Source organism: Pan troglodytes, chromosome 1 (assembly GCF_028858775.2).
Source record: "Pan troglodytes isolate AG18354 chromosome 1, NHGRI_mPanTro3-v2.0_pri, whole genome shotgun sequence".
Taxonomy (NCBI): Eukaryota; Metazoa; Chordata; class Mammalia; order Primates; family Hominidae; genus Pan; species Pan troglodytes.
In genome coordinates, this window is record NC_072398.2 from 147,175,341 (window position 1) to 147,200,621 (window position 25,281).

At 33.5% G+C, this 25,281-nt stretch overlaps 1 protein-coding gene across 7 annotated transcripts in view; it reads left to right on the forward strand.

Moving 5' to 3' along the window:
* Positions 1 to 20,760, forward strand: part of TTLL7 (tubulin tyrosine ligase like 7) — a 134,108-nt gene extending 113,348 nt beyond the window's left edge. For 2 of the 7 annotated variants that reach the window (XR_010153431.1, XR_001707388.4), the window contains exons 19-21: positions 3,345 to 3,518; positions 3,694 to 3,812; positions 16,404 to 16,788. Coding sequence is in view for 5 of the 7 variants with exons in the window: in XM_016921418.4 (XP_016776907.1) it covers positions 3,345 to 3,518; positions 16,404 to 16,524 (295 nt within the window). In the remaining 2 variants the exon portion in view is untranslated. Of the gene's footprint in view, positions 1 to 3,344; positions 3,519 to 3,693; positions 3,813 to 16,403 lie in introns of all 7 variants that reach the window. The other 5 variants (XM_016921418.4, XM_513518.8, XM_009424207.4 and 2 more) reach the window with 3 other exon arrangements.
* The last annotated feature ends 4,521 nt before the right edge of the window (positions 20,761 to 25,281 follow it).

Genomic DNA, 25,281 nt, shown 5'->3' on the forward strand with positions numbered 1-25,281 from the left:
TATCACTTTCAATTGGATGTGTTGTTGTTATACTTTTTAGGTCATTAATCTTTCTGTTGGTGATTACTGTGTTGGTATGTATAAACTTCAGCAGCCTGGAAGAGGAAAAGAGAAGGACAAGGGTGTTTTCTGTTTGATGCATCCAGTAAAACCCTTGGGCCAATTCTAGGGACCCCCACCACAACTTTTCCTTTCTCCTTTCTGCTACTTAACTTTGGGCTACTCAGTCAGGACTTGTACCAGTGGAGAAAGGAATGAATCAGTTTCACTCTTTAGATAACTGCTTTATGAAATGTTTTGATGAGAAAGTGGGTGAAAATTATTGGATTACTGGATAATGTGAGGATTTCTAAGTCTCTGGATTTCATGAATAACTCTCCTTTGTTGCCAGAGATATTCAGTATTCTGTCTTAATGTGATATTACTTAAAAAAGTCATTTAAAGTGGTTTCCTTTTATATTGCTGTGAGGATTAGGGAGAGCCAGAAAGAACTTTTTAATCATTTAATTTTTCTTTTTGAATTCATGGATTTTGGTGACGCTATTTCCTTGGAATTTAGGTTCAAAAAGCAGGTAGATGAGACCTGGGGTTCTTTGATAAAAGCACTGGTATTTTAACTATTTTTACCTCCCTTCACCTTTTAAAAAAACTTTGTGTTGCTAGTGTTGAAAGTTGAAATACTGTAGTATTATAGAGGCATTTCACAACTACTCAGCTATGCCAGGTGGCAGGTAGGAGTAGGGGATACAGTTCTGTACTCAGTTTTCCTTTGTGTAGAGGGGGCACCCACTGCCCTAGGGCCAGATGAAGCAGGTTGCTTTCATTTTCTTGAGTATTTTGGTATGCTGACACCTAAATATGGATTAATATATAGAGTAGAATTTACTCTTGGCTAGTAGTGGTAAATATACACACCAGAACTAAATATGTATAGGACCTTGATTCATATATTCATTTTAAATATTTAAGGGAGAATGAGAGAGTGAGAAACCAAAGCTGGCCATATTATAACTCACATATTATTCAAGAAGTTACATCAGATTAGAGTGTTACAGAAGAAGCCCTTTTAACTTTCTTCCATTTTATTTGTTCTTTCCCTACCTCTAAAGAAAAATTACCATAATATGAGTGATCTGATAGTTGATCTGATCAAATAGCTCCAGAGTATGAAGAAATAAATATATCCAATTAAGAGTAGAGGGTGGTGATGGAGGTAGACTTTTATAGACATACCCAAAATCCCAGCAGAAAGAAAAGTGCTAGGCAGACAGTCAAAACACAGGATTTTTTTGGTATATATTCACATTTATATGAAATTTTATAGGGTCTGCTAAATCAAAGTATACTAATTATAAATATATTCCCTAATTAATTTTTCCAGCTTTTTAAAATCAGATTAGGTAAGTAGATTTATATCTCTATCTACATCTATAAATCTTGATAAACACGTATGTGTCATATCTAGTTTTTCTTCCATTTAGCAATAATTTAAATTTTGTTTTTACAGTTAATTTAACCATCGAATTACTGTTTCTTAAATAAAAATAATTTTCATTCCTTTGCCAATTAAAAAACCCCAGTATTTTATTTTATTTTATTTTATTATTATTATACTTTAAGTTTTAGGGTACATGTGCACAATGTGCAGGTTAGTTACACATGTATACATGTGCCATGCTGCTGTGCTGCACCCATTAACTAGTCATTTAGCATTAGGTATATCTCCTAATGCTATCCCTCCCCATTCCCCCCACCCCACAACAGTCCCCAGAGTGCGATGTTCCCCTTCCTGTGTCCATGTGTTCTCATTGTTCAATTCCCACCTATGAGTGAGAACATGCAGTGTTTGGAAAAAACACCAGTATTTTAAAAGCCTATTATATTTAGTCCTGAACATTTCAGAACACAGAAGAAAATTTGTTTCTTTCAATTAACTCATTTCAGTCTTACTCCCTTTAAGAAAACCTGTCATTCATTGATGACATGCTGTCTATTTGGGGCCACATTTCTCTGAAAAAATAAACAGTAGCTTTTCTAGAAAAAATACATTTCTATTTCTAAGGCATTTTTTTAAGAATTCAAAATATATCAAATGTCCACAGAAGGTTGAAAGTGGAGTCTTTGTGTTTCCCATTGGTAAGTTTACTTCCAGGAAAATATTGTCCTGAATACTTTTTCCTGTGCTTTTCTCTCTGAGGGTTATGTGAATTGGTTTATGCAAAATGAGATGTGAATCATTACCAAGTCTCAAACCAAAATTTCCCCTGGAGGCTTGAAGAGTTTCAAGGAATAAGTCTGAGGAATAAATCTCTCTCTCTCTCTCCCTCTCTCTCTCTCTCTCTCCCTCCCTCCCTACTGGTGGAGTAGTGAGGTGTTTCCTGATATAAACCATGATGCCATGATGGTAAACTTAGGAATTGTTAACACACACACAAATACACACACACCCCCCACACAAAATTGAAGTTTACCAAGGAAGTATGCACCATTACCTGCTTTGGAATAAGCTGAGTTCAATAAAGGAGAAGGCATACTGCTTCTGGGATTGCAGTAGGGCAGTACTTGTTAAGATAGCATTACTTCTAGCACACAGAACCTGTGCTCTAGGAATATCATGGATATAGTTATGTCTGAAAGTGTTTTGAAAGGGATGGCCACAATCAGGTATTAACCTAAATTCTCCTAGTGAAGAGAGGTCAACAATTGTTTCAGCAACTTTTTAGTCATTTCAAGGGATCATTCATTCTTAAGGTAAATACAGATTCCGAGAAAGCCTAAATTCCAAGAATACTTAATTTTTGAGAAATTAGCTCAGTATTTTACAAATACCTTAATATAGAGTAACTCCATTTTTTAAGAGGTGTTGGAAGACTATCCTATTAGCCATCCAAAGTTGGCAGCTTTAAAAGCTTTAAGGACTAATAGTGCTGGGCATGGTGGCACATGCCTGTAGTCCCAGCTACTTCAAGGCTAAAATGAGGGAGGATCACTTGAGGCCAGGAGTTCAAGGCTGTAGTGCATCATGATTGTGCCTGTGAATAGCCACTGTACTCCAGTCTGGGCAACATAGTGAGACACACTCTCTCTCACACATACAAACACACACCCATATGCACAAACACACACACGGACAAATAGTATATGTATTTGATGTTGTATTTCTTTAATATAAAGATTAATTTCCTGATTTGTATTTATTATATATCTTTAAACCATTCATAGTTATTGCAAATGTATGAGGCCATTTCTATTTCCCTTATTGGTTTGTTGCTAGGGAAGTGATATATAGCTGGTTGTCATTTTTAACAGCCAACGTGAGATCATGTCTGTTTCCATGCCAACAGATCCTCTTGGGAGAGTATATTCAATAAAAACCCGGAGGTGGTGACTCCTTTGCAGCTCCAGTGTTGCCAGCGCCTAGTGGAGCTTTGTAAACAGTGCCTGCTAGTGGTTTACAAATATGCAACTGACAAAAGAGGATCACTTTCAGGCATTGGTCCTGACTGGGGTAATTCCAGGTACTTGTTCACATTCTCTAACCCTTGAGAGTTTTATGTAAAGTAATGCTAAAACACAGTTTGAAATTGACAGTGTTTTTTTGTTTATGTGACTAGAGAAAAAGCTAAAGACTGAAAGTTCATACATGCTATTATCTGCAAAATATTTTTAATTAGTACAGTATTTACCTTTAAGGGACTGAACAAGGACAGCAATCACGAACCTAAAGGTGATAAAACACACTTGGAAATGAAGTTATTTGACTTATATACCTTCACTTTCAAAAGTCCAGAGCAAGAGCATCCAAAAATGTGGTAATATATTTAACTTCTGTTCTCCAATAGAGATATTTCAACATTTACCCTTGAGCCTAGTATACAGTTGGGAAGATACCTTTGGTTTCATTTTTATTGTTCAATTTGCCTCTGCTATTCCTTTCATTACCAAATATGTAGGAGGTAAAGTTTTGTCAAGTTCTATTTGAAAAATGAGTTTCATAAATATCCAGTTAAAATAGTTTTCCAAAAAGCATGAAAAGCAATATTGTTTTTAAGCTGCAAAAAGACACAGAGTAAAGAAAGTACCTTTTAGCATTTCTCAAGACAACTGTAGTTCTCATTAGAAATAGAGATGAATAATATAACTTTAGTTTTAGTATTTGTTTTTTTTGACAGAAAGTGAGATTACAGGTAATTATATTTTTATTGTTTTATTTAATTATTATTTTTTATTTTATTATTATTATACTTTAAGTTTTAGGGTACATGTGCACAATGTGCAGGTTTGTTACATATGTATACATGTGCCATGCTGGTGTGTTGCACCCATTAACTCGTCATTTACCATTAGGTGTATCTCCTAATGCTATCCCTCCTCCCTCCCCCCACCCCACAACAGTTTCCAGAGTGTGATGTTCCCCTTCCTGTGTCCATGTGTTCTCATTGTTCAATTCCCACCTATGAGTGAGAATATGCGGTGTTTGGTTTTTTGTTCTTGTGATAGTTTACTGAGAATGATGATTTCCAATTTCATCCATGTCCCTACAAAGGACATGAACTCACCCTTTTTTATGGCTGCATAGTATTCCATGGTGTATATGTGCCACATTTTCTTAATCCAGTCTATCATTGTTGGACATTTGGGTTGGTTCCAAGTCTTTGCTATTGTGAATAGTGCCGCAATAAACATACGTGTGCATGTGTCTTTATAGCAGCATGATTTATAGTCATTTGGGTATATACCCAGTAATGGGATGGCTGGGTCAAATGGTATTTCTAGTTCTAGATCCCTGAGGAATCGCCACACTGACTTCCACAATGGTTGAACTAGTTTACAGTCCCACCAACAGTGTAAAAGTGTTCCTATTTCTCCACATCCTCTCCAGCACCTGTTATTTCCTGACTTTTTACTGATGGCCATTCTAACTGGTGTGAGATGGTATCTCACTGTGGTTTTGATTTGCATTTCTCTGATGGCCAGTGATGGTGAGCATTTTTTCATGTGTTTTTTGGCTGCATAAATGTCTTCTTTTGAGAAGTGTCTGTTCATGTCCTTCACACACTTTTTGATGGGGTTGTTTTTTTCTTGTAAATTTGTTTGAGTTCATTGTAGATTCTGGATATTAGCCCTTTGTCAGATGAGTAGGTTGCAAAAATTTTCTCCCATTTTGTAGGTTGCCTGTTCACTCTGATGGTAGTTTCTTTTGCTGTGCAGAAGCTCTTTAGTTTAATTAGATTCCATTTGTCAGTTTTGGCTTTTTTTGCCATTGCTTTTGGTGTTTTAGACATGAAGTCCTTGCCCATGCCTATGTCCTGAATGGTAATGCCTAGGTTTTCTTCTAGGGTTTTTATGGTTTTAGGTCTAACATTTAAGTCTTTAATCCATCTTGAATTAATTTTTGTATAAGGTGTAAGGAAGGGATCCAGTTTCAGCTTTCTACATATGGCTAGCCAGTTTTCCCAGCACCATTTATTAAATAGGGAATCCTTTCCCCATTGCTTATTTTTCTCAGGTTTCTCAAAGATCGGATAGTTGTAGATATGCGGCATTATTTCTGAGGGCTCTGTTCTGTTCCATTGATCTATATCTCTGTTTTGGTACCAGTACCATGCTGTTTTGGTTACTGTAGCCTTGTAGTATAGTTTGAAGTCAGGTAGCGTGATGCCTCCAGCTTTGTTCTTTTGGCTTAGGATTGACTTGGCGATGCGGGCTCTTTTTGGTTCCATATGAACTTTAAAGTAGTTTTTTCCAATTCTGTGAGGAAAGTCATTGGTAGCTTGATGCGGATGGCATTGAATCTAAGTTTTAATATTTGTAAGTTGTAGTACTATTCAGGATAGAAGAAATTAAGCCATGACTTTGAAACACTAAGTGATAGTCAAAAAGTCAGTGAATAGTTGAATAAACAATGAGGAAAATGGAACCACGATAGCTCGGATTTTCTTTTCTTAAAAACACCTAGAAATTGATCTGTTTGTTTAAAAAACTTGGGGAGTATAATAAAATGAACTTTATTACAAATGTGTCCTGTAACAGCAGAATGGCTCAGAATATTTTTAATAGAAAGTATTAAGAGAAATATTTTAAATTTTTGTTTGTCTTAGATTCTGTCATTGTAGTGTTGCATGACATTTATGTCATTGCATTGCAAGACATTTAACCTCTTTTAACTCTTCTACAAATAGAAGCTGGTTGATCACAATAATAGCAGTGGTAAAGGTAACCATTAATATTTAAAATATTTAAATATCAAAGTTATATTCTACAGTTTTAATGGTTTCACTGAAGCAAATTATTGAAATAAAACTTTTAATACTTTCATTAATACTTTTATATGATTTAAAAGAATGATAGCCATTTTTTGGACATCATACCATATAAATGAAGAGCCTTCTTGTTAAGGGGTGATACTCTGGGAGCATGGTCAGGAAAATCTTAAATTTCAATCTAAGAAGTAATTCACTGAGACTAATGTCATTCCCACAATTCTAGATTTCATAAGCTAATTTCTGTTGATGGATCTTGTAGCTTTTGTGGGTACACAAAGTAGGACGAGTCTTCTTGGTTACGTTGGAGGAAAAAGGTATGTTTTACAGTTGCTTCAGACTTTTTTATTTTCTTCTGCTGGTGGTCAAAAGAGATTTCCGACCACGGAATCTTGACTTCTGGACTTCTGATAAATGGTCAGGATGGCCCAGTATTGTGATTATAATCATTTTGAGATGTCAGTAAATACATTTTCATTCCTGCCCAAGCTCAGAACCATTTGATAGAGAAATACTAGAGTCAGACATATGGTCATCATCTGTTACTTTGTTACTCTATAGTGCTATTGCTGATAAAAGTTACATTAGGGGACATGGTGTAGCTGTGAGCCAAGTGAGTTTTCTAATACTGAATTATGGAATTCAACTTATCCATCCAGTCAAAGGCAGATCAGAATCAACACAAACCTTCCATGTCACTAGCCCATAAAGTCTTCTTTTAGCATTGGCAGGCGAGCAAGAAAAGATGCATCCTCACTGCAGAAAGGCAGAGCCAGAAAGACAGAGGCTGAGCCAAGCATGCCTGTTTCCTTCTTTTAAATCCTCAAATCAGATAATTTGGTTCTGGTAAGAGGCCAGGAAGTTCACAGTAGTGGAAATTCTTCTACATTGGAACACAAGGAGTGAAGAGAAGTAAACATTTCTCCCTAATATCTAGCTATTAAAACTCAAGTCAATGTCACATTAATTTAACAATATGTAAAAAGTGGCCATATTTCTTTTCCTCATAGGTAAGAAACGGACTCTTTAGCATTTTACTTAAATGTAGAAGTCACTTAATATTTATTAATAGATTGACACATTTTATTTATGAAGTATACTTGGTAATGTAAACATGAATATATATTTATAGCATTTATAAATAAATGTAAATGTACCTAATAGAAATAACTTATGAAGTATACCTAAATAATTTATGAGGTGATTCATATTTGGTTAATTTATTTATAAAATTAAAACAGATAGAAAATAGAGCTAACAGCAGACAGGTTTGGGGACCAGGTTTATCTTTACCAAAGATCTACAGGATATTTCTTAAGAGGATTTAAAGAGTATATGGCATCTATCACATGGAAGAGAGTGGCCTTCAACTTTGCACTCTCAGAAAAAAATAATAATATGCATACCAAAGGAAAAGACATTTTTGGGTTTCTACCTTTCATGTACTGAGCTTTCATATAAGCTCATTTCACAAGGGGTTCCATAGCTAAAAAACATTTTAAAAACCACCAAGTTAGCACTTCTGCTTTTGGTAATAGAACATTAAATATTTGGATAAATCCTGCCTCTGATGATAACTAGAAAAGCTGTACAAAATATCACATTTACTCGAAAGTACTTGCTAACCCAGTACCTGTTAGTGAGTATTTGTTAGTGCTGAGCAGTGCTTTCGACAGTTGTGTGGGCCTAGGGGATAAAATAGGAGTTCAGGGCCTGCCAAAGATGCTGGCTGTTGTCAACACTCTAGATTCCTAGGAGTAACAGTGCTCGGGATGGTTTGCAAAGCAAAAGTTGACAGAAACAAAAAGGAAATAAATTTACAACCATAGAGGAAGATTTAATAATCATTTCTCAGAAAAAACTCAGTAAAGATATAAAATTTTTAACAACAAAATTAACAGACTTAACTGTCATATATAGAAGTAAATGTATTAACTTTAGAATTCAGTACACCAGGCACGATGGGAAATTTTAGAAAATCAACCATATAGTGGAATAAAAAAAAAAAACCCAAATTTCACAGAATTTCAGAAGATTGAAATTATACAGAGAACTTTTTCTGACCAAATGCCTTTAAGCTGGAAAACAATAGAAAAATATAAACAGCAAATCTATTCTTTGGAAAGTCAAAAAGTATACTTTTAAATAATCCACGAATCAAATAAGAGATTATAATGGACATAAGAAAAGATTTTGAACTGAGTGATAACAAAAATATTAGAAATGAAACTTGTAGAATATGGCTAAATCAGTAATATAGGGATATTTATAGATTTAAATGAATACATTAGGAAAAAGGAAAGGCAAACATTAAATCTAAGCAACCATTTTTAGAGGTAACAAAATAACATTTAAATAAGCCCAAAGAATACAGAAAAAAATAATAAAAATAGAAGAAATTAATGACATAATGAAACAAACATAGAAGAAAGAAGATAAACACAGCCAAAAGCAGATTTTAGAAAATACTAATAAAATTGGTAAATACCGGGTGAGACTGATAAAGAATATAAAATGGAGAAATAGCTAATATCAAGAAGGAAAAGGGAGACGTTACTACAGATTCTACAAATATTTACAACTTGATAAGGAAATGTTACGAACAGTTTCATGCTGGTAAATGTAGTAATTTCATTGGTGTTAACAAATTCCTAGAAAAACACATACTACCAAACAAAAGAAGAAAGTCCTAAATAGTCATAACTACTGAAAAAATTAAATCAATTATTAAGAGCCCTTCCACAAAGATAACTCCAGCTGTAGATGGCATCACTGGCCAATTCTATCAGACCCACCCAGAGAACAGCAAAGGAGTGAACACTCTTCAACTTGTTCTAGACTACCATACTTTTGATACCAAAACCTGACCAAGACATTATGGCAAAGGAAAATAACAGTTCAATTGCACTCCTAAACATAGATGCAAAACTCCTAAACCAAATATTAGGAAGATGAACCCAGAAAGTTTAAATAGGATCATATATCATGACCAACTTCTGCCTATTGCCTCAATGTAAGGATGGAATAACTTTAAAAAGTGATGAGTGTAATTTGCTACAGTAATAGCATAAAAGGTAATTTCAAAAGATAGAGATAAAAATCTTGATAGAATTCAATATGCATTCATGCTTTAAAAAGTGCTTAGTAGCTAGACAGAAAAGATAAATTTTCCAGTTTGATGAGGATAACTAAGAAAAACTTACAACAAACATACCTAGTGTTGAGACACTGAAGGCTTTCCCTTTCAAATGAGTAACAAGACTGTCTGTGATCACCACTTCTATCCAGCATTGTATTAGTGGTCTTAGCTAGTTTAATGAGACAAAAGAAATAAAAGGCATTAGGTTTGAAAGAAAGAACTAAACTCAGTAAGTGGATATGATTGTATTCATACAAATGTAAATAAATCTATGATAAATTATAAAGTGAATTTAAGAATTTTGATGAAATCATATAAATCAAAGTCAATATAGGAAAATCAATTACACTTTTCTTTATCAACAACAAATATCTGAGATATAAAATTTTAAATAATTTTTCAAAAGCATGAAAGAATATCTAATACTTAGGAATAAATGTCACAAGAAATGTATATGACCTTTATGCAGGAAAATGTAAAAAATGGAAAAGTATGTCTTATTCATCATTGCACTCAATATTATTGATATGTCAGTTCTTCTCAAATAATTTCCTACATCTGTAAATTCAATGTAATTCTACTATAAATCTCAACAAATGTTTATTTTTTATTTTTGGCGGGGAGAAGAATTTGACCAAAGTTTGTTCTATCACTATACAGAAAAGCAAAGAACGAAGAATAAGTAAGACAATCTTGAAATAGAGCAATATAACATCATAGGATTTAGTAACTACAGTGTCTCAAGACTTACAATAAAGCTAAAGTAATTTAAGATAGTATAATATTGGCAAAAAGGATAGACAAATAGACCATTGGAACCATTCAGAAAAACCATAAACCAACCCAGGCCTACCTGGAGACTTGATTTATGACAAAAGTGGTGTACACCTGATTTATGACAAATAGGAAAAGGAAGTTTGTTTAAACAATGGTTCTAGGACAATTGTATTTCCAAATAATAAAAAAGAAACTTAACTTTACCTACACCATAAATGAAAACCATTTCCAGATGAAATTAGTATGTAGATGTGAAAGGTAAAACTGCATAAAGATTTCAGAAGATAATACAGGGGAATATTTTCATGACCTTGAGGTATGCAAAGATTAATAGAACCAAAAAACTTTAATAACAAGTGAAAAGATTATATTAAAATAAAAAACATATGTTCATCAGAAGACCCCATTAAGAGGTGGAAAAGCAAGCCACAGGATGGAAGGAAGTGTTTGCAACCCATAAAATCTGTAAAAAATTCTTACAAGATTATATAATAACTCCTACCAATTTCAAAGAAAAAAGCAGACCACACAATAGAAAAATGGGGAAGATAATTGAAAAACGAGGACCAATAAACATTTGAAAAAGTGTTTAAGCTAATAATCAGGGAAATGCAAAATGTCAGAATCACTGCATATCCATCACAAGTGTTGATGAGAACATAGAGTAATAGGAACTCTCTTACCCTGCTTGTAAAGTGAAAGTTGGTACCTTTTACAGTTTGGCGTTACATCTAAAGCCTACCCTTTTACAGCTACTCTCCCTGTAAGTTCTCAGCAGAGATGTGTGCACATGTGCATAAGACCCTTATTAGAATGATTATAGTAGCATTTACTCATAATAGCTAAAAATTGGAAACAACCCAAATGTCCATGAAAGAATGGGCACATTTTTTCTAGTATTCATACAATGGAATATTATACAACATTGAGAATGAACAAACTGCACCTACACATATAGCAAGATGGGTTAGTTTCAAACATAAAGTTAAGCAAAATAAGCCAGATACAAAGGAATATATATTGTGTCCATTTATTGAAAAATCAAAAATAGGCAAAACTAAATTATGGTGTTTAAGGAATGTATAATTGGGTAGTAAACAAGGAAGTAATTACCATAAAGGTCAGAATAGTGGTTAACTTTATGAGGAGGGAGGGTACTGTAATACAGGGCTCTGGGATGCTAGGAATGTTCAGTTACTTAACATGGGTGGTAATGACACAACTTTATAATACTCATTAAACGGAACATTTATGTTTTATGTACTTTTTAAAATACCTTATACTTTATAATTTAAAGGTTTAAAAAAAGACTACTTAAATATATGGTATTATTTATGTCCTTAGGTTAAGACACTTGGATATATCTATCTAAGAACAGAGAGATTCTTGTTATTGAGGCCAGTGTTCATAATATATAAATTATAAATAATATTTCATTCATGTACGCTATTTCATTGGCTCCATACTCTGTGAGCTATGCATGGCAGAAACTATTGGAATTTTTTACAGCTGAGAAAAGTGAGGCTTATCCAAATCCATATTGGATTTAGATTTGGCAAAGGTAGAATTTGAAACTGGGGCTTTTCCCCCCAAAAAATTGAAGTTAAAACCACAGGATTTAGTGCACATCCACTAGAATTGCTATTATCAAAAAAGTACAAAGTAGTAAGTGTTGGCAAGGATGTGGATGTGGAGAAGTTGGATTTCTCATGCATTGCTGGTAAAAATCTAAAACTGTGTGGCAGTTGTAGAAAGCAGTTTGAGAGTTTCTAAAAAATTAAATATAGAATTACCATATGACCCAGCAATTCTACCCCAAGGTGTTTACTCAAAAGAATGAAAAACAAAGACTCAAACAGATACTTGTATACCAATGTTCACAGAAGCATTATTTATAAGACAATAGCCAAGAGATGGAAACAACCCATGCCCATCAACAGTTGAAGAGATACAATATGGTATACACATATAATAGAATATTATTCAGCCACAGTATGGACTGAAATTCTGATACAGGCTACAATATGGATGACCTTTGAAAACATGCTAAGTTACACAGCCAAACACAAATGGACAAATCTTGTGATTCCATTTATATGAGGCATGTATAATATGCAAACTCATAGAGACAGAAAATAGAATAGACATTACTAGGGGTAGGAAGGAAGGGAAAATGGGGCGTTAGTACTTCAAGGGTAAAGAGTTTTCTGTTTGAGATGATGAAAAGTTCTGAAATTAATGGTGATGGTTACACACATTGTGAATGTACTTAATGCACTGAATTGTACAATTAAAAATGGTAAGAAAAACACTATTTAATAGTACACTCATGTTATGTATTTCACTATAATATAAATATTTTAAAAAGACAGGACAGATATTCTGATGAGCTTTATTTATCCTGAGTTTTCCAAACCAGGTCCTAAAATTATTCTGGGGAAATCAGGGGTCCTGGTCTTAACTCCAGGAAGAGGAAAAGGAAGGTGGGTGTAGCTTATGTTTTCAAGGTTAATTTCTATCAGTCTTGAAATGCGTCATGTTCCAGAGATCCTCCTGGTCAGCAATAAATTGGTATATAAAAGACAAACTAATTCTACATCAATCAGGAATTACATAAATGCGGGCTCTATGTTTGTACTTAATATAATGGTTATGTAAAGATGTGCACAACTGCCTTAGGGATGAGGAGCATGAGGAGTGAGGCTATGAAACAAATAGGGTAGTCTGAGGTATTTCTCCTTGGCACGAGTTAGCAATGAGTTAGCCATTTTCATATGTAAAGAATAAGCTAGAAAAATAGGTAAGCTGTAAACTTTTCCCATTTTTTAGTGCTTTACACAAATTCTTTAATCCATAAACCCACTTCCATGAGATAGTCTTCCTGCTTTAAAAAATCAAATTATTTAACTTCATTGCAAGGAACATTTCAGAAACAATCTTAGATGTTTAGCTAGTGTTGGATTTCCCAAGACATATTAATGGAATATTAAGGCAAATAATCCATTGTATTTCCCTGCAACACTTTAAAATCCCACAGCACTTGCATTAGGGAAGAAAAGTGTTTCTTCCAATGTAATTTTATATGCTTTTTTTAGTTCATGCCGAACTTCTTTTCAAGTCTTAATAAAAAGTTTCATCTTTTTCTGCTTCTATGAAAAAGTTTAGGTTTGCGGCATATATAATATCTTTCTACTTTCTAGATTATTTTATACTTCATATTTCTGAAAAAATGAGTATAATAATTGTACCCATTAGTTTTAAAACTAAAATTAGTATACAATGATAATTATGTAGAATTGTCATGACAATATAGTATGGTTGCTAGGAGCTCTGCTGCTGGAGCTAGCCTGTATGGATTTGAATCCTGGCTCTGCCACTTACTAGGTAGGAGACCCTGAGCAAGGCATTTGACCCCTGTATGCTTCATGAAGTTTATTTATCTGTAAAATGGAGCTAACAGTAATATCTGCCATATAGAATTGTTATGAGAACTAAATGAGTTGATATCTGTAAAGCAATTTGAATAGTGCTGGGCACATAGAAAACACTATTTAAATATTTGTTCAGTAAAATAGTGTAAGTTATTTGTGATCCTGGACTTTGTGCTTTTATTTTTTCATGTGCAAACTAGTGATCTTTATCTCAAAAGAATATGTAAATGTTACTGAAATGTCAATAGTAACTATTATTTGGAAATTCTTTGAAAGAAAGTTGGTAGACGTTACTGTTTACTGTGTAATTATCAGTACAATCAGAATGTATTTTCAGTAGAAGGTAGAATAACTCTCAACTACTATGGAATAGTGGATTTTGATAAAACACCTCGTTTTCTTTTGCAACTTTGCCCTAGATAGGAAGGATAGCCTTTTCATGGCAGAGGATACTGGATCAATCATCATGACCCCACCAATTGTTGACATAATAATTAATCCATATAAAGTAACCGAGTGATCTTAAGAAAATAATTTATATAATCTGTGATGTGAGAAATCACTTGTTTCATTATTCATCACCTGTTATACAATTTTGATTTAATTTGGTTTGTTTTATGTTATTTTACTGTTCTATTAACTTAATGATTTGAGTAATTATTTATAGTTTGTGATATTAGGTAATAGGTTTAGAAGATATTATTAGATAATTCATGACAAAATGTTTATGGATATTATAGAAAGTTCTGCTATTTTAATCTGAATGCTGCATATAGTTTGATTATAATGCATTTCTTTCTACATAATTCATATAACACAACTATAATTTTCCATTGACATAGAATTATCATAGTTATCAATATTATTTAACATAGAATAGACAGCTAATTGTGCCCTTGGCCCTCCGTTTTTCATGTATCTGTGGGAGTATGGTACTATCCCTGGAGAATTCTATTTTCCTTTTTTTTTTTTTTTTTTGAGATGGAGTCTTGCTCTGTCGCCTAGGCTCAAGTGCAGTGGCACGATCTCGGCTCACTGCAAGCTCTGCCTCCCGGGTTCATGCCATTCTCCTGCCTCAGCCTCTGGAGTAGCTGGGACTACAGGCACTCGCCACCACACCCGGCTAATTTTTTTTGTATTTTTAGTAGAGACAGGGTTTCACCATGTTAGCCAGGATGGTCTCCATCTCCTGACCTCGTGATCCGCCCGTCTCGGCCTCCCAAAGTGCTGGGATTACAGGCGTGAGCCACCGTGCCCGGCCTATCCCTGGAGAATTCTAATGTCAAGTGAAGAAAATAAACGATTTGATACCGTCCCACTGTTTATTTCCCAAGACTAATTACGAATCTCTGTATATTGCTGCTTCTGCTCTTGGAAATTCCTCATAAGTATCTTTATCCTGATTTTATAGCATTTCCTCCTCATCATTACTAGGACTTATACTTTGAATAGTGTTGTTTGCATTTGTTTATGTGGATTTCCTTGACCATTTCTCTCTAGACATATAGATTGGACTGGCCTAATGCTAGTCAAGATTTTTCACAGGAAAACAGATTCTACAGGTGCACAATCTTTCACTTGCAATGTCTAATTTCCAAAGCTTTGAAAAGTTGAAAACAAAACATAACTCCTTTGAGACCATCCTGGCTAACACGGTGAAACCCGTCTCTATTAAAAATACAAAGAAAAAAATTAGCTGGGCATGGTAGCACATGCCTGTAATCCCAGCCACTTGAGAGGCTGAGGCAAGAGAATCGCTTGAACCTGGAGGCAGAGGTTGCAGTGAGTAATATAAATATTACTATATAATATAGTATATATAAATGTATGTAAATATATATACTATATAATATATATAAATCACCATATTGTCTTTCTAAAATCTGAAAAAAAAATCACATATTTTGAAATACATTTGGCTGCAAGGGTTACATGCAACCCGTAATCATGATTTTTTTTTTTTGAGATGAAGTCTCACTCTTGTCCCCCAGGCTGGAGTGCAATGGCACGATCTCAGCTCACCGCAACCTCTGCCCCTGAGTTCAAGTGATTCCCTGGCCTCAGCCTCCCAAGTGGCTGGGATTACAGGCATCTGCCACCATAACTGGCTAATTTTGTATTTTTAATAGAGATGGGGTTTCTCCACATTGGTCAGGCTGGTCTTGAACTCCCAACCTCAGATGACCCGCCTGCCTCAGCCTCCCAAAGTGCTGGGATTACAGGCGTGAGCCACTGCGCCTGGCTGATTGTTTTTGATATTCTGTAATCATGAGCACTCTATGGTCAAAGAATATAAAATTTATATTCTAATTAGGAATGTTAATCTTTAACTTTTTCTATTAGGTTACCTATAGTAATAATACGTTAATGATCTATTATTAAATTATAATCAGTGGTTCCGCCTCCCTTGAAACAAACAATTACTGTTAATGTGGCTAGTCAAATTCTCAAATCACATGTTTTAAAGAAATATTTGACTGGCTCCACATATTACTTACAAGGACTGATGATGAATTCTAAATTAACATTAGCCACATAAACAGTTTCACAGTATTTGAGTACAGTGGCTCTTTATGGGCTGTCTTGGGATGCTAACATCATATATTGCATCTATATTTAGCTCTTCTCTCCTTCTTTCCTACAGTCTGGAGGAGGAAATCTTTTTATATGAATTGCATTTTGGTTACAGTAACATTTCTCATATAGACTACGTAAATTGCTAACCACATAACCCTTTAGTGAGTTAGTTATAATTTGCTTGTAAAAATCTAATTTGTTAACTATCATTTTTAGGTATTTACTACCAGGGAGTACCCAATTCTTCTTGAGAACACCAACCTACAACTTGAAGTACAATTCACCTGGAATGACTCGCTCCAATGTTTTGTTTACATCCAGATATGGCCATCTGTGAAACAGAAGGGAAGATCGCCATTGGTTATACATAACAGCAATTCATTTTTTTCCTCTGAAGTTGAACATGCAAAGAACATGACCATTAAGTGCTGTTTTATGTATATAAGACATATATATGTGTGAAAATATATGCACATATGCACCCTAATAACATATATTTATTATATTAAATAATATATGAAAGAAGAATTAGCAGAAAATGGAATATAAGACTTAACCTTTCTGGAAACATAATAAACCATGTTAAAATTGTTTACACAAATATGTGAATGTCTAGAACCTGCTAGGTTTATAATTAATTCCTTCCTACTAGAAATGTTATTTTTGCTGCAGAGTATATAAAACAAATTGATCTTGAAGATCCAATTACAGTGTTAAATTATTTTCTAGATAACATGCCTTTTGACCTGAAAAAGGGTTTAGTATAATACCTTAAAAATTCTCATATATAGTAGCCATTTTAAATGAAACAAAAAGATTTAGAAAGCCTGGTGTTGCTTGATGATAAGATTAAGAAGTTTAAAACGGGTTTATCATTACTATAGCACACTGTAAAGTGCTAGAAAAGTCATAACCTGATTCTCCAATCTTTTTATTCCTCTATGTGGAAATTTAGCTACTTGTAATAAGGTACATTTTCAGTAAGGATCTGGTGAGATCATATTATGATCTAACATGAAAGACAGGCTGGGCGCGGTGGCTCACGCCTGTAATTCCAGCACTTTGGGAGGCCGAGGTGAGTGGATCACCGCTGGTCAGGAGTTTGAGACTAGCCTGGCCAACATGGTGAAACCCATCTCTACTAAAAATACAAAAATTAGCTGGGCGTGATGGTAAGCGCTTGTAATCCCAGCTACTTGGGCGGCTGAGACAGGAGAATCACTTGAACCTGGGAGGCGGAGGTTGCAGTGAGCCGAGATTGTGCCATTGCATTCTAGCCTGGGTGACAAGAGTGAAACTCTGTCTCAAAAAAAAAATAATAAAATAAAATAAATAAATAAATAAAAAGAAGATAAAAATAAATAAATAAAATGGAAGACAATCCAATGGGTTAAAAATAAAATGTAAACTAGCTTTCATTTTTACTTTTCATAATCACATAAAGGAACAAAATGATGGTAACAAAATCTTTCTATATGGCTTTTATGTCTTATACCACTCATTTTTATTTGGAAAGTATATCTTTAATGGGTTTAACATGTGGTTAAATACAATTTATCCTGTTTCGCAGAAGTAGAAGAGCTGACACATTTCACTCATTTTAGTGTTATAGGATAATGAGACAAACTTATTTTTATAAATCTCTCAAGGTTGAAATCAACTTATATTGCAAATTCTAATACAGTAGTTTCTCATTGAACCACAGAAACAGTTAAAGGATTGTGAATAGAAGATTTCAGTTATCACATATTACAAGTCATCAGTGTACCCTTGAGGGTTTTTAAAAAATCAAAACAGAGAACGAAGTGTTCTTGTCCAAAGTTGTTATGCATAAGTTTCATAGCAGTTTACTTCCTTTTCTTGAATACAGTTTTTAAAACCAAGAGTGAGCTTTCAGTTTTCCATAAAAATATAAGCCGTACTACTTTGACATTGAAATCATCAGTGCAGCCATCACTTCTTAGAATTTATTTAAACTTCTTCTCCCAACAGTTTTATTTTCTTCTAGCTGCTAATTATTTTCAAAATTCATGAATGTTTTACCTCCTTTTACTATTCTGAAAGTTATTTCAAGAAGTGGCCCCAAAGCAGGAGAACTGAGAGGGGCAAATTGGCCTGGTTTAATTCACAGCCTGAAGAATTGGCAACCTAAAGTTATAAGTTAGATGTATTTTGCTTTTCAAGCCATCTTCTGAGCCTTTTTTAGGCTGAAATGATTTGTTTATTTCCCAAATTATTGCTAGCTACTTGATTTTTTATGGCTACCTAACATCCACATTTGGTAGATACTTTTCCTCTCTGCATGCATCCCAAAGAAGAATTTGCTATTTGTGGAAGAAGAGGATAAGGGTATCAGAATGAAGGAAATTACAGTGACTACACTGTTTATGACTCCATTTTGTGAATTCTTAAATATGTTATGGATTTTTTTATAAAAAATAATGCAAAAATTGGGATATTACAGAATCACCATAAAGATGATCAACAAGTAATAAGTCTTTTCATGGAGTTCATTTTTCTTTTAAATTCATGATTTGGCCACAAAAAAATATATATAACTTTAAGTGTCTGATATATGATAACAGCCCAGTTTCTCGGCCACTCATTTGCATTATCTTAAATCACAAATAATTACTTAATTTGCTGGAGTGTGTGCTTTGCAACTTTTGTACCAGAGCAAAATTTGTATTTAAAACAAAAAATAAGAATGTCCATCACTAGGAGAAACACTCCTCACAGAAAACACACACACACACACACACACAATTTAAAAACTGAGTAAATTTAAATGTATGAAAGTACCCCACAAATTGATTTCAACAAATAAATTTCATTTCTCTAGCTACTTATGTCTGGCCTTATTTTGAGCGTTACAATTTTATTGCCTTCATTTGCCTATTTAGACTGATGTAGTTTGATATGATGAAGTTGTGAATAAAAGCCTTGTGTTCATTATTTATATATACTACCTGGTATGCTATGGACTGTGTCTGCTGTAGTGCTATTCCCTAATGAGCAACTAAGAGAAGACACAACAATAAACCATGGAAATGTTGGGAGGCCATGGAAATGATTTAGAGGTATAAAATATTCCCAAGTTTTTATTATAAATTTTTATTCATAGGTTAAAACATATCAGCATAAGTGACTGTACAGGTGTGACTCCCTTTTCTAGGAGAGAAAATAGCTTTATTTGAAAACTCCAAAAGCTACTTAATCTTACCAGAGGTTTTTAATAGGGGAACTGGGTTTACTTACAATGAAAGCATATTTTCATTCTGCTATAGAAAAACATATCCCTGCTCATTCAGTAAATCTAAGATTGGAATGCTTTCTAGAGCTATGCAATATTTGAATAATTTCTAGAAATGTCTAAGAAACAACCTTTTTTATTTTAAATCATCACTTACAAACGTAGTCTGAGACTGCAAACTAGTTTTCCCTTGACTAATCCATCATTATAGATTAGTTACCATTTGCTCTATATAATCTATTGAAGAAACTATTGTTATTCATATTTTGATTAATTTTACTAGCAACAAATTTTTATTTTAGTAGCATTGCATTTACCTTAAATATGTAAAAATGAAGTTGTAACAGGATCAAATATGGAAATGGCAATGGTAACTCTGCCTAGAACATAGTTGAATGTCCTTGGTTGTCTGTAAGATGCAAAGATCTATACAAATTTTATCATAGGTCAAAATTATTTCTAAATACACAAACAGTTTCAACTATTTCTTCCTCCCTAAAACTAAAACCAAACCAAACCCAAATGAAGAAACCTAAACTTCTTTTCATCTAATAGTTATACCCAACTAGATAATAGTAGCTTCTAGACATCAATAAAAAGATTTCATTTTAACTGTCTTTTTAATTTGTAAAATATATGAGTATGGAATTTTGTATCTAACTTGAAATTTCAGATGTTTTAATAATCCAAATATGTTCTTCTTTAGCATGTCAAAGTACTAATAGTTAAAAAATTTCTTTAGATCTAAGCATATACATTACTTGACTTTTTCAAAAGTATCAAAAAATTGATAGCTGCAGAAATGCCATTATTTGATTTTCTAAAAAACATTGATTCATTCTTAAATGTATATTCTTTAAAAAATAGTAAATACCTCAAGAGTGACAGAAAACTTACCTTTTCTGTTCTGTAATGCTAATTTAAACTTTGAGTCTTAGTTTACATGGTCATAGGGGTTAAATAAAATGTATAACTGTACAATTAATTGTGTTCTTGTGACCTGATGATTTTTTGAAAATTTGCTTTTCTCTTTAAGAAATTTAAGTTTTCAAGGGCCGTATTAATTATCTAAATATTTTGGGCTAATGTTGACTTATAAATAAATAAAAATTTAGAAATATATTCATGATGACAATTTTGTTACTTACACTGCCTATTCTTTATTTCTTTTTTAGTTCAAAGGTGAAATTTTGACCTTTGTATTAACAAAGCCTCAAGAAAAGAGAAATTCTGCCTTTTAAACATTGGTTTTCCTTGCATTTTATGGTGGTGTGGTTTTGCCTCAGCAATAATAAAACATAAAATATGTTGTTGCATCAAGTTCAGTTTGTCTGCTGAGATTATTTTTAAGAACCAGGTTGAAGCCTCTATGCCTAAAAAAGCATTTATTGTCTGGATACATATAAAGCAAGATATATGGCTACAAATAAGTCTTGCAACCAAAATTGGTATATTAAAATTTACTGCACACTTTGAGATTGCTGCCATTTTTTGGTGCTTTTTGGACCTCGTCATAAAGGGATGTATCGTATATTAGGGAAAATTACTCAAGTTACACATTCTACATTAACTGCGCTGTATTATCTACAGGTACAATCAATGGACCAATAGTTCCTAAATTAGTAATAAGGCTTACCTTACAAAAGTAATGAAATAACACTGATATTTCTCTTTCAAAGGCTAACAGCAATTCTTGGTCCTGAGCTATTCAGTTCATACAATAACTACTGTACATGCTACAACATCTGAATATTAATGGTTTTGCTGCAGATTCTGGGTATGAGGATTAGCTTGAAAGCAATACATTTGCTAACATGAATCATGACTCACATTATCCCCGTGTGCTTTACTACCTGTATATGAATGCAAATGTTGTTACAGAAAATATGCTTGAAATGTCAATACAGTGTGCAATTAGCGTTGCATTGTCATGCTCCAGCATGTGATATCTGTATGGTGAAGTTATTTCAATTACTCTGATACATTACTGTAATAAAAAAGTTTAACCTAAGAAAGCTACAATATGTCATCAAATGCTTATTTCTGTTTTACACACACACACACACACACACACACACACACACACACACACACACACGGTTTTTTGTAATAGAAGACATTGGCTCCCAATTAAGGTTTCAGAGTGAAGAGATATATTTTTACAGTAATTTTTACTGTGTACAGACAGCAATAGCACTATGGGGATAACTTTACCTGCTATTAAAGTCAGGTCAAGTCAACATAATTGGTGTCAACTCTCATAGTTAGCTAGTAGGCCGACTTCTAAAATTTAGAAATGACATTTTTGTATCTAGCATCATGGATTATAGCAAAACTATTACTATCTGATTACAATTATGTCAGCATCTCCGCTATGAAGTTCATTTTTTTCAGTAATTTATAATCTCATTGTTAAAAGTTAGAATACTAAGCCTCAAAAATAAGCATATCATATTGCCATTTATGCCATTGTTCTTTAGGATAATTATGCATAAAGTATCTAGAATAGTTTTCTTTAAAAAAAGATGCACTTTGGATAAAAATTTAGGAAATCGGGATGTTAATGCATGTATGCCTTGCTTTTTGGAATTGACAACCAAATGGTATAATGGTTGACTCTTAAAAATATATTTTAAAAAATTCATTATTTTTATAAAGTTAAAATATTCTATAAAGGCTTTGAAAGTTGAATTGATTTCTTTCAATGACTGCTAAAGATGAGGCCAATGTGGGTAGTTTGCTATCTCCCTATTTTATCAAATTTTTAATTATATATATAATTTCATTTTTAATTGAATGAAAATCTTTTTTAAATTATAAAAATAATCTTGGAATAATTTCAAGTGTTAGAAAACTATATAGTACCTTAAAAACAAAATAAGCATTTGGTTCTTTTGTAGAGCATAACATAATCTTTAACTTGAAGAGAGTTATCTTTTAATGGTTATTCATCAGGTATGTACACAGCATAGTGACAACGATACCCATCGCCATGGTCAGGCAAATTGGGAAACGGTATACAAATTGGAAGGTGTTTCTCTACTTTCAGTACTTCCAAGAGTCTTTAGTATCCTCAGATGCACTGACATTTTCCAGAAAGGGACAGCAACATGCATCAGTTCCCAAACTAATTTCACCATGGTATCTTTTATTGCAGCACATCTCCCAGGACTAGACTTCTATTGAGCACACTTTGGAAAACACCAAAATACACAAATTCATTCACTAATAAAGTAATCAAAGCATTTAATCATATATTTATCAAATATAGACTGGTGGTATAAATATGAACACTGACAAATCTGGTGCAAGAAATTTACTTGCACTTGTCACTTGAGAATTTGGTCACTTCCAGGGGAATATTTGAACCAGGGTTTCAAGAAGGATGGCTTGAGGCCAGGAAGGATGGCCAGAGGTAAATAACCCTAATGATAAACATGCATTATATTAGATATTTGCAACATAATCACGACGTGTGAAGTAATGCAAAATGCTTGAGAATGTGGTCAGAATGTGATCCAAGCCTTTATGAATAGATATTAATTATTTATTGGGTCATATATGATAAAAGTTCATCTTTAATAGTCTAAAGTCATCCATCAGCAGATGAGAACTTTGCATAATAACAGGATATATCTAGAAACACTTGCTGGCCATCTGCAAGTATCTTCTTACACAAAACAAAAAGGCCTGTTTGTGGCTAGCTTCCTTCCTTCAGAGCTGGAATTTATTCAGAGTTTGTCATATTTGTGAGAGACAGCATTTATCAAGTCAGATATTTTTTCTGTGTCTAAGTTTTCTTTAAGCAACATGTTAGGCCTTAAGAAATTTTATCATACTCCATTCTGTATGGTTCCATGTGAAATACTGCTAAATTAACTTCCTTCTTTAAAAATACAATAAATATACCACTATTTGGTATATTTAGGGAGTATATGCTGATGGCACTTAGTGACCTAAATTGTGCTATTTTATACGGTTATCAAAAATACTAAGATTTTTTAGACTGAGTAGTGTTTTGACTATTGCACAGCAATGGACTCTCATTGTTTTTGAAATGTTTTATTAAGGCAGCCTTCAATCTTTGATATTGTAATAGAAACATACGGTGAGAATATGCAAATTCAAACTCTTGTCCTCTCTAAGAATGGGTGCAAACATACAAAAACCCTTTAAGTATTAACTAGACACTGCAGTGAGAAAAATTATCAAGGATAATAAAACTCTATATTAATATATTTAGTCAAGTTCTGTCCTGTTATAGCTATGCTGCTGTTAGTGTTAGAATAACTTGTAAAAGGTCAAGAAAGAATAATTTTTTTAAACCTACAGCATGCTGTTAGCAGTAAAAACATTAACTGTGTGTTCATAATATATTGGATTTAGAGGAAAAGTATATGACACAGTGTATGTGAAAAATCTAGGTATATAAACCTTAATACAATCTAAGAAAATACCATTTCAGCATATTGCCTCATTTTCATTAAAACGATGAAAATGTGAATTCAGAAAACCACTTAGTCCTTAGGCTAAAAATAGGTAGATCATCAAAACCTAATATCATTTTAGTCCAAATTGGTATTTGTTTAGTAAATCTTCTACATCATAATGGGAGAAGTACAAAGGGAAACTCAAATTTGGGGGAGAAATTGAGGGGAGTTTTAAAAATAAGCAAATTTAGCTAATTCCATTCTGTTTGACTCTCCCCAAACTGGAGTCAGACTTGTCTTGAAACAAAGAATAAGTAGATACCTCAGAAATTAGCTTGATTTCATATTTTAGCCTCAGGTTTTTCAGTCAAATAATACTTCTATTTGCTTTTTGAATTCTTGTTTTTTCCTGACCATTTCTCAGTTTCTAAGTTTCATCTCATTCAGCTTCACTTTTTCCCAGTGAAGCACTGCCACGTTACTTTCATTCTAAAGGTGCTGGGTAAATCTTGTCTATTTTTTGGTTATTTTAATGAAAACGTTTTCTTATATTTATAAGAAAAAGCAAAGGCAGATTGTGCTTCTACATTATTTACATTTATTTACATATTATTTAAATTTTTTTCTTAGCAAATTGGCCCACAGACAGTGTCCTGTTTTTCTGAGCAGTAGGTAAATAATGACAGCTTCTGTAAGTTCTGTGGCTACTCAGAATCTCTTGAGAATATATGTCCTGCTAAACTGCAAGAGGGCCACTTCCGGACCTGAAATGTTCTAAGAAATGTTGATCATGCTTCTTCCCACACGTGCTAGAAATTTCCACGCAGTTTGCAGATCCAGCCTAGGTACTTGTTAGATGGGTGATTACAAATTTCTTACGGGCTGTGTAGCACCATCACACTTTGCCAAGTAATCTCCAAGCTTTGGGAAAATAAAACAAAGCTCCTTACAAACACTGGATTCTCTCCTTTCCTTACTTCTTTAGCGTCCTACTTATCCTCTACTTTATTGTCTCTTTTTCATATGTAACAGAACATACACTGCAATAGGAAGCTGAAGATGTGGGTTCCCATCATAGTTCCATCCTGGTTCTTTTATCGACTAGCTGAGTGGAATAGGGTTGCCAACTTTGTCTATCTGAGAGTTTTGTTGTGAGGAAAATAACAAGCACTAGTTTTTGGAGTAAAGCATAATTTCCTCATTGCATATTAAAAAAACCCAACTCACCCGATTGTCAGAAAGATTCTATCTAGTTTGTGATTCTAAGTCGGGGGCGGGGGTGGTTAGCGTTGAGTTTCAGGTTCTGTAAGAACGGGACTAAGGAAACTCATTACCAGGTGGTAATCATCTTCATCTATTCAATAACACCGTTTGGTGTACACACTAAATTGTGGCACTGGAGACTCACATA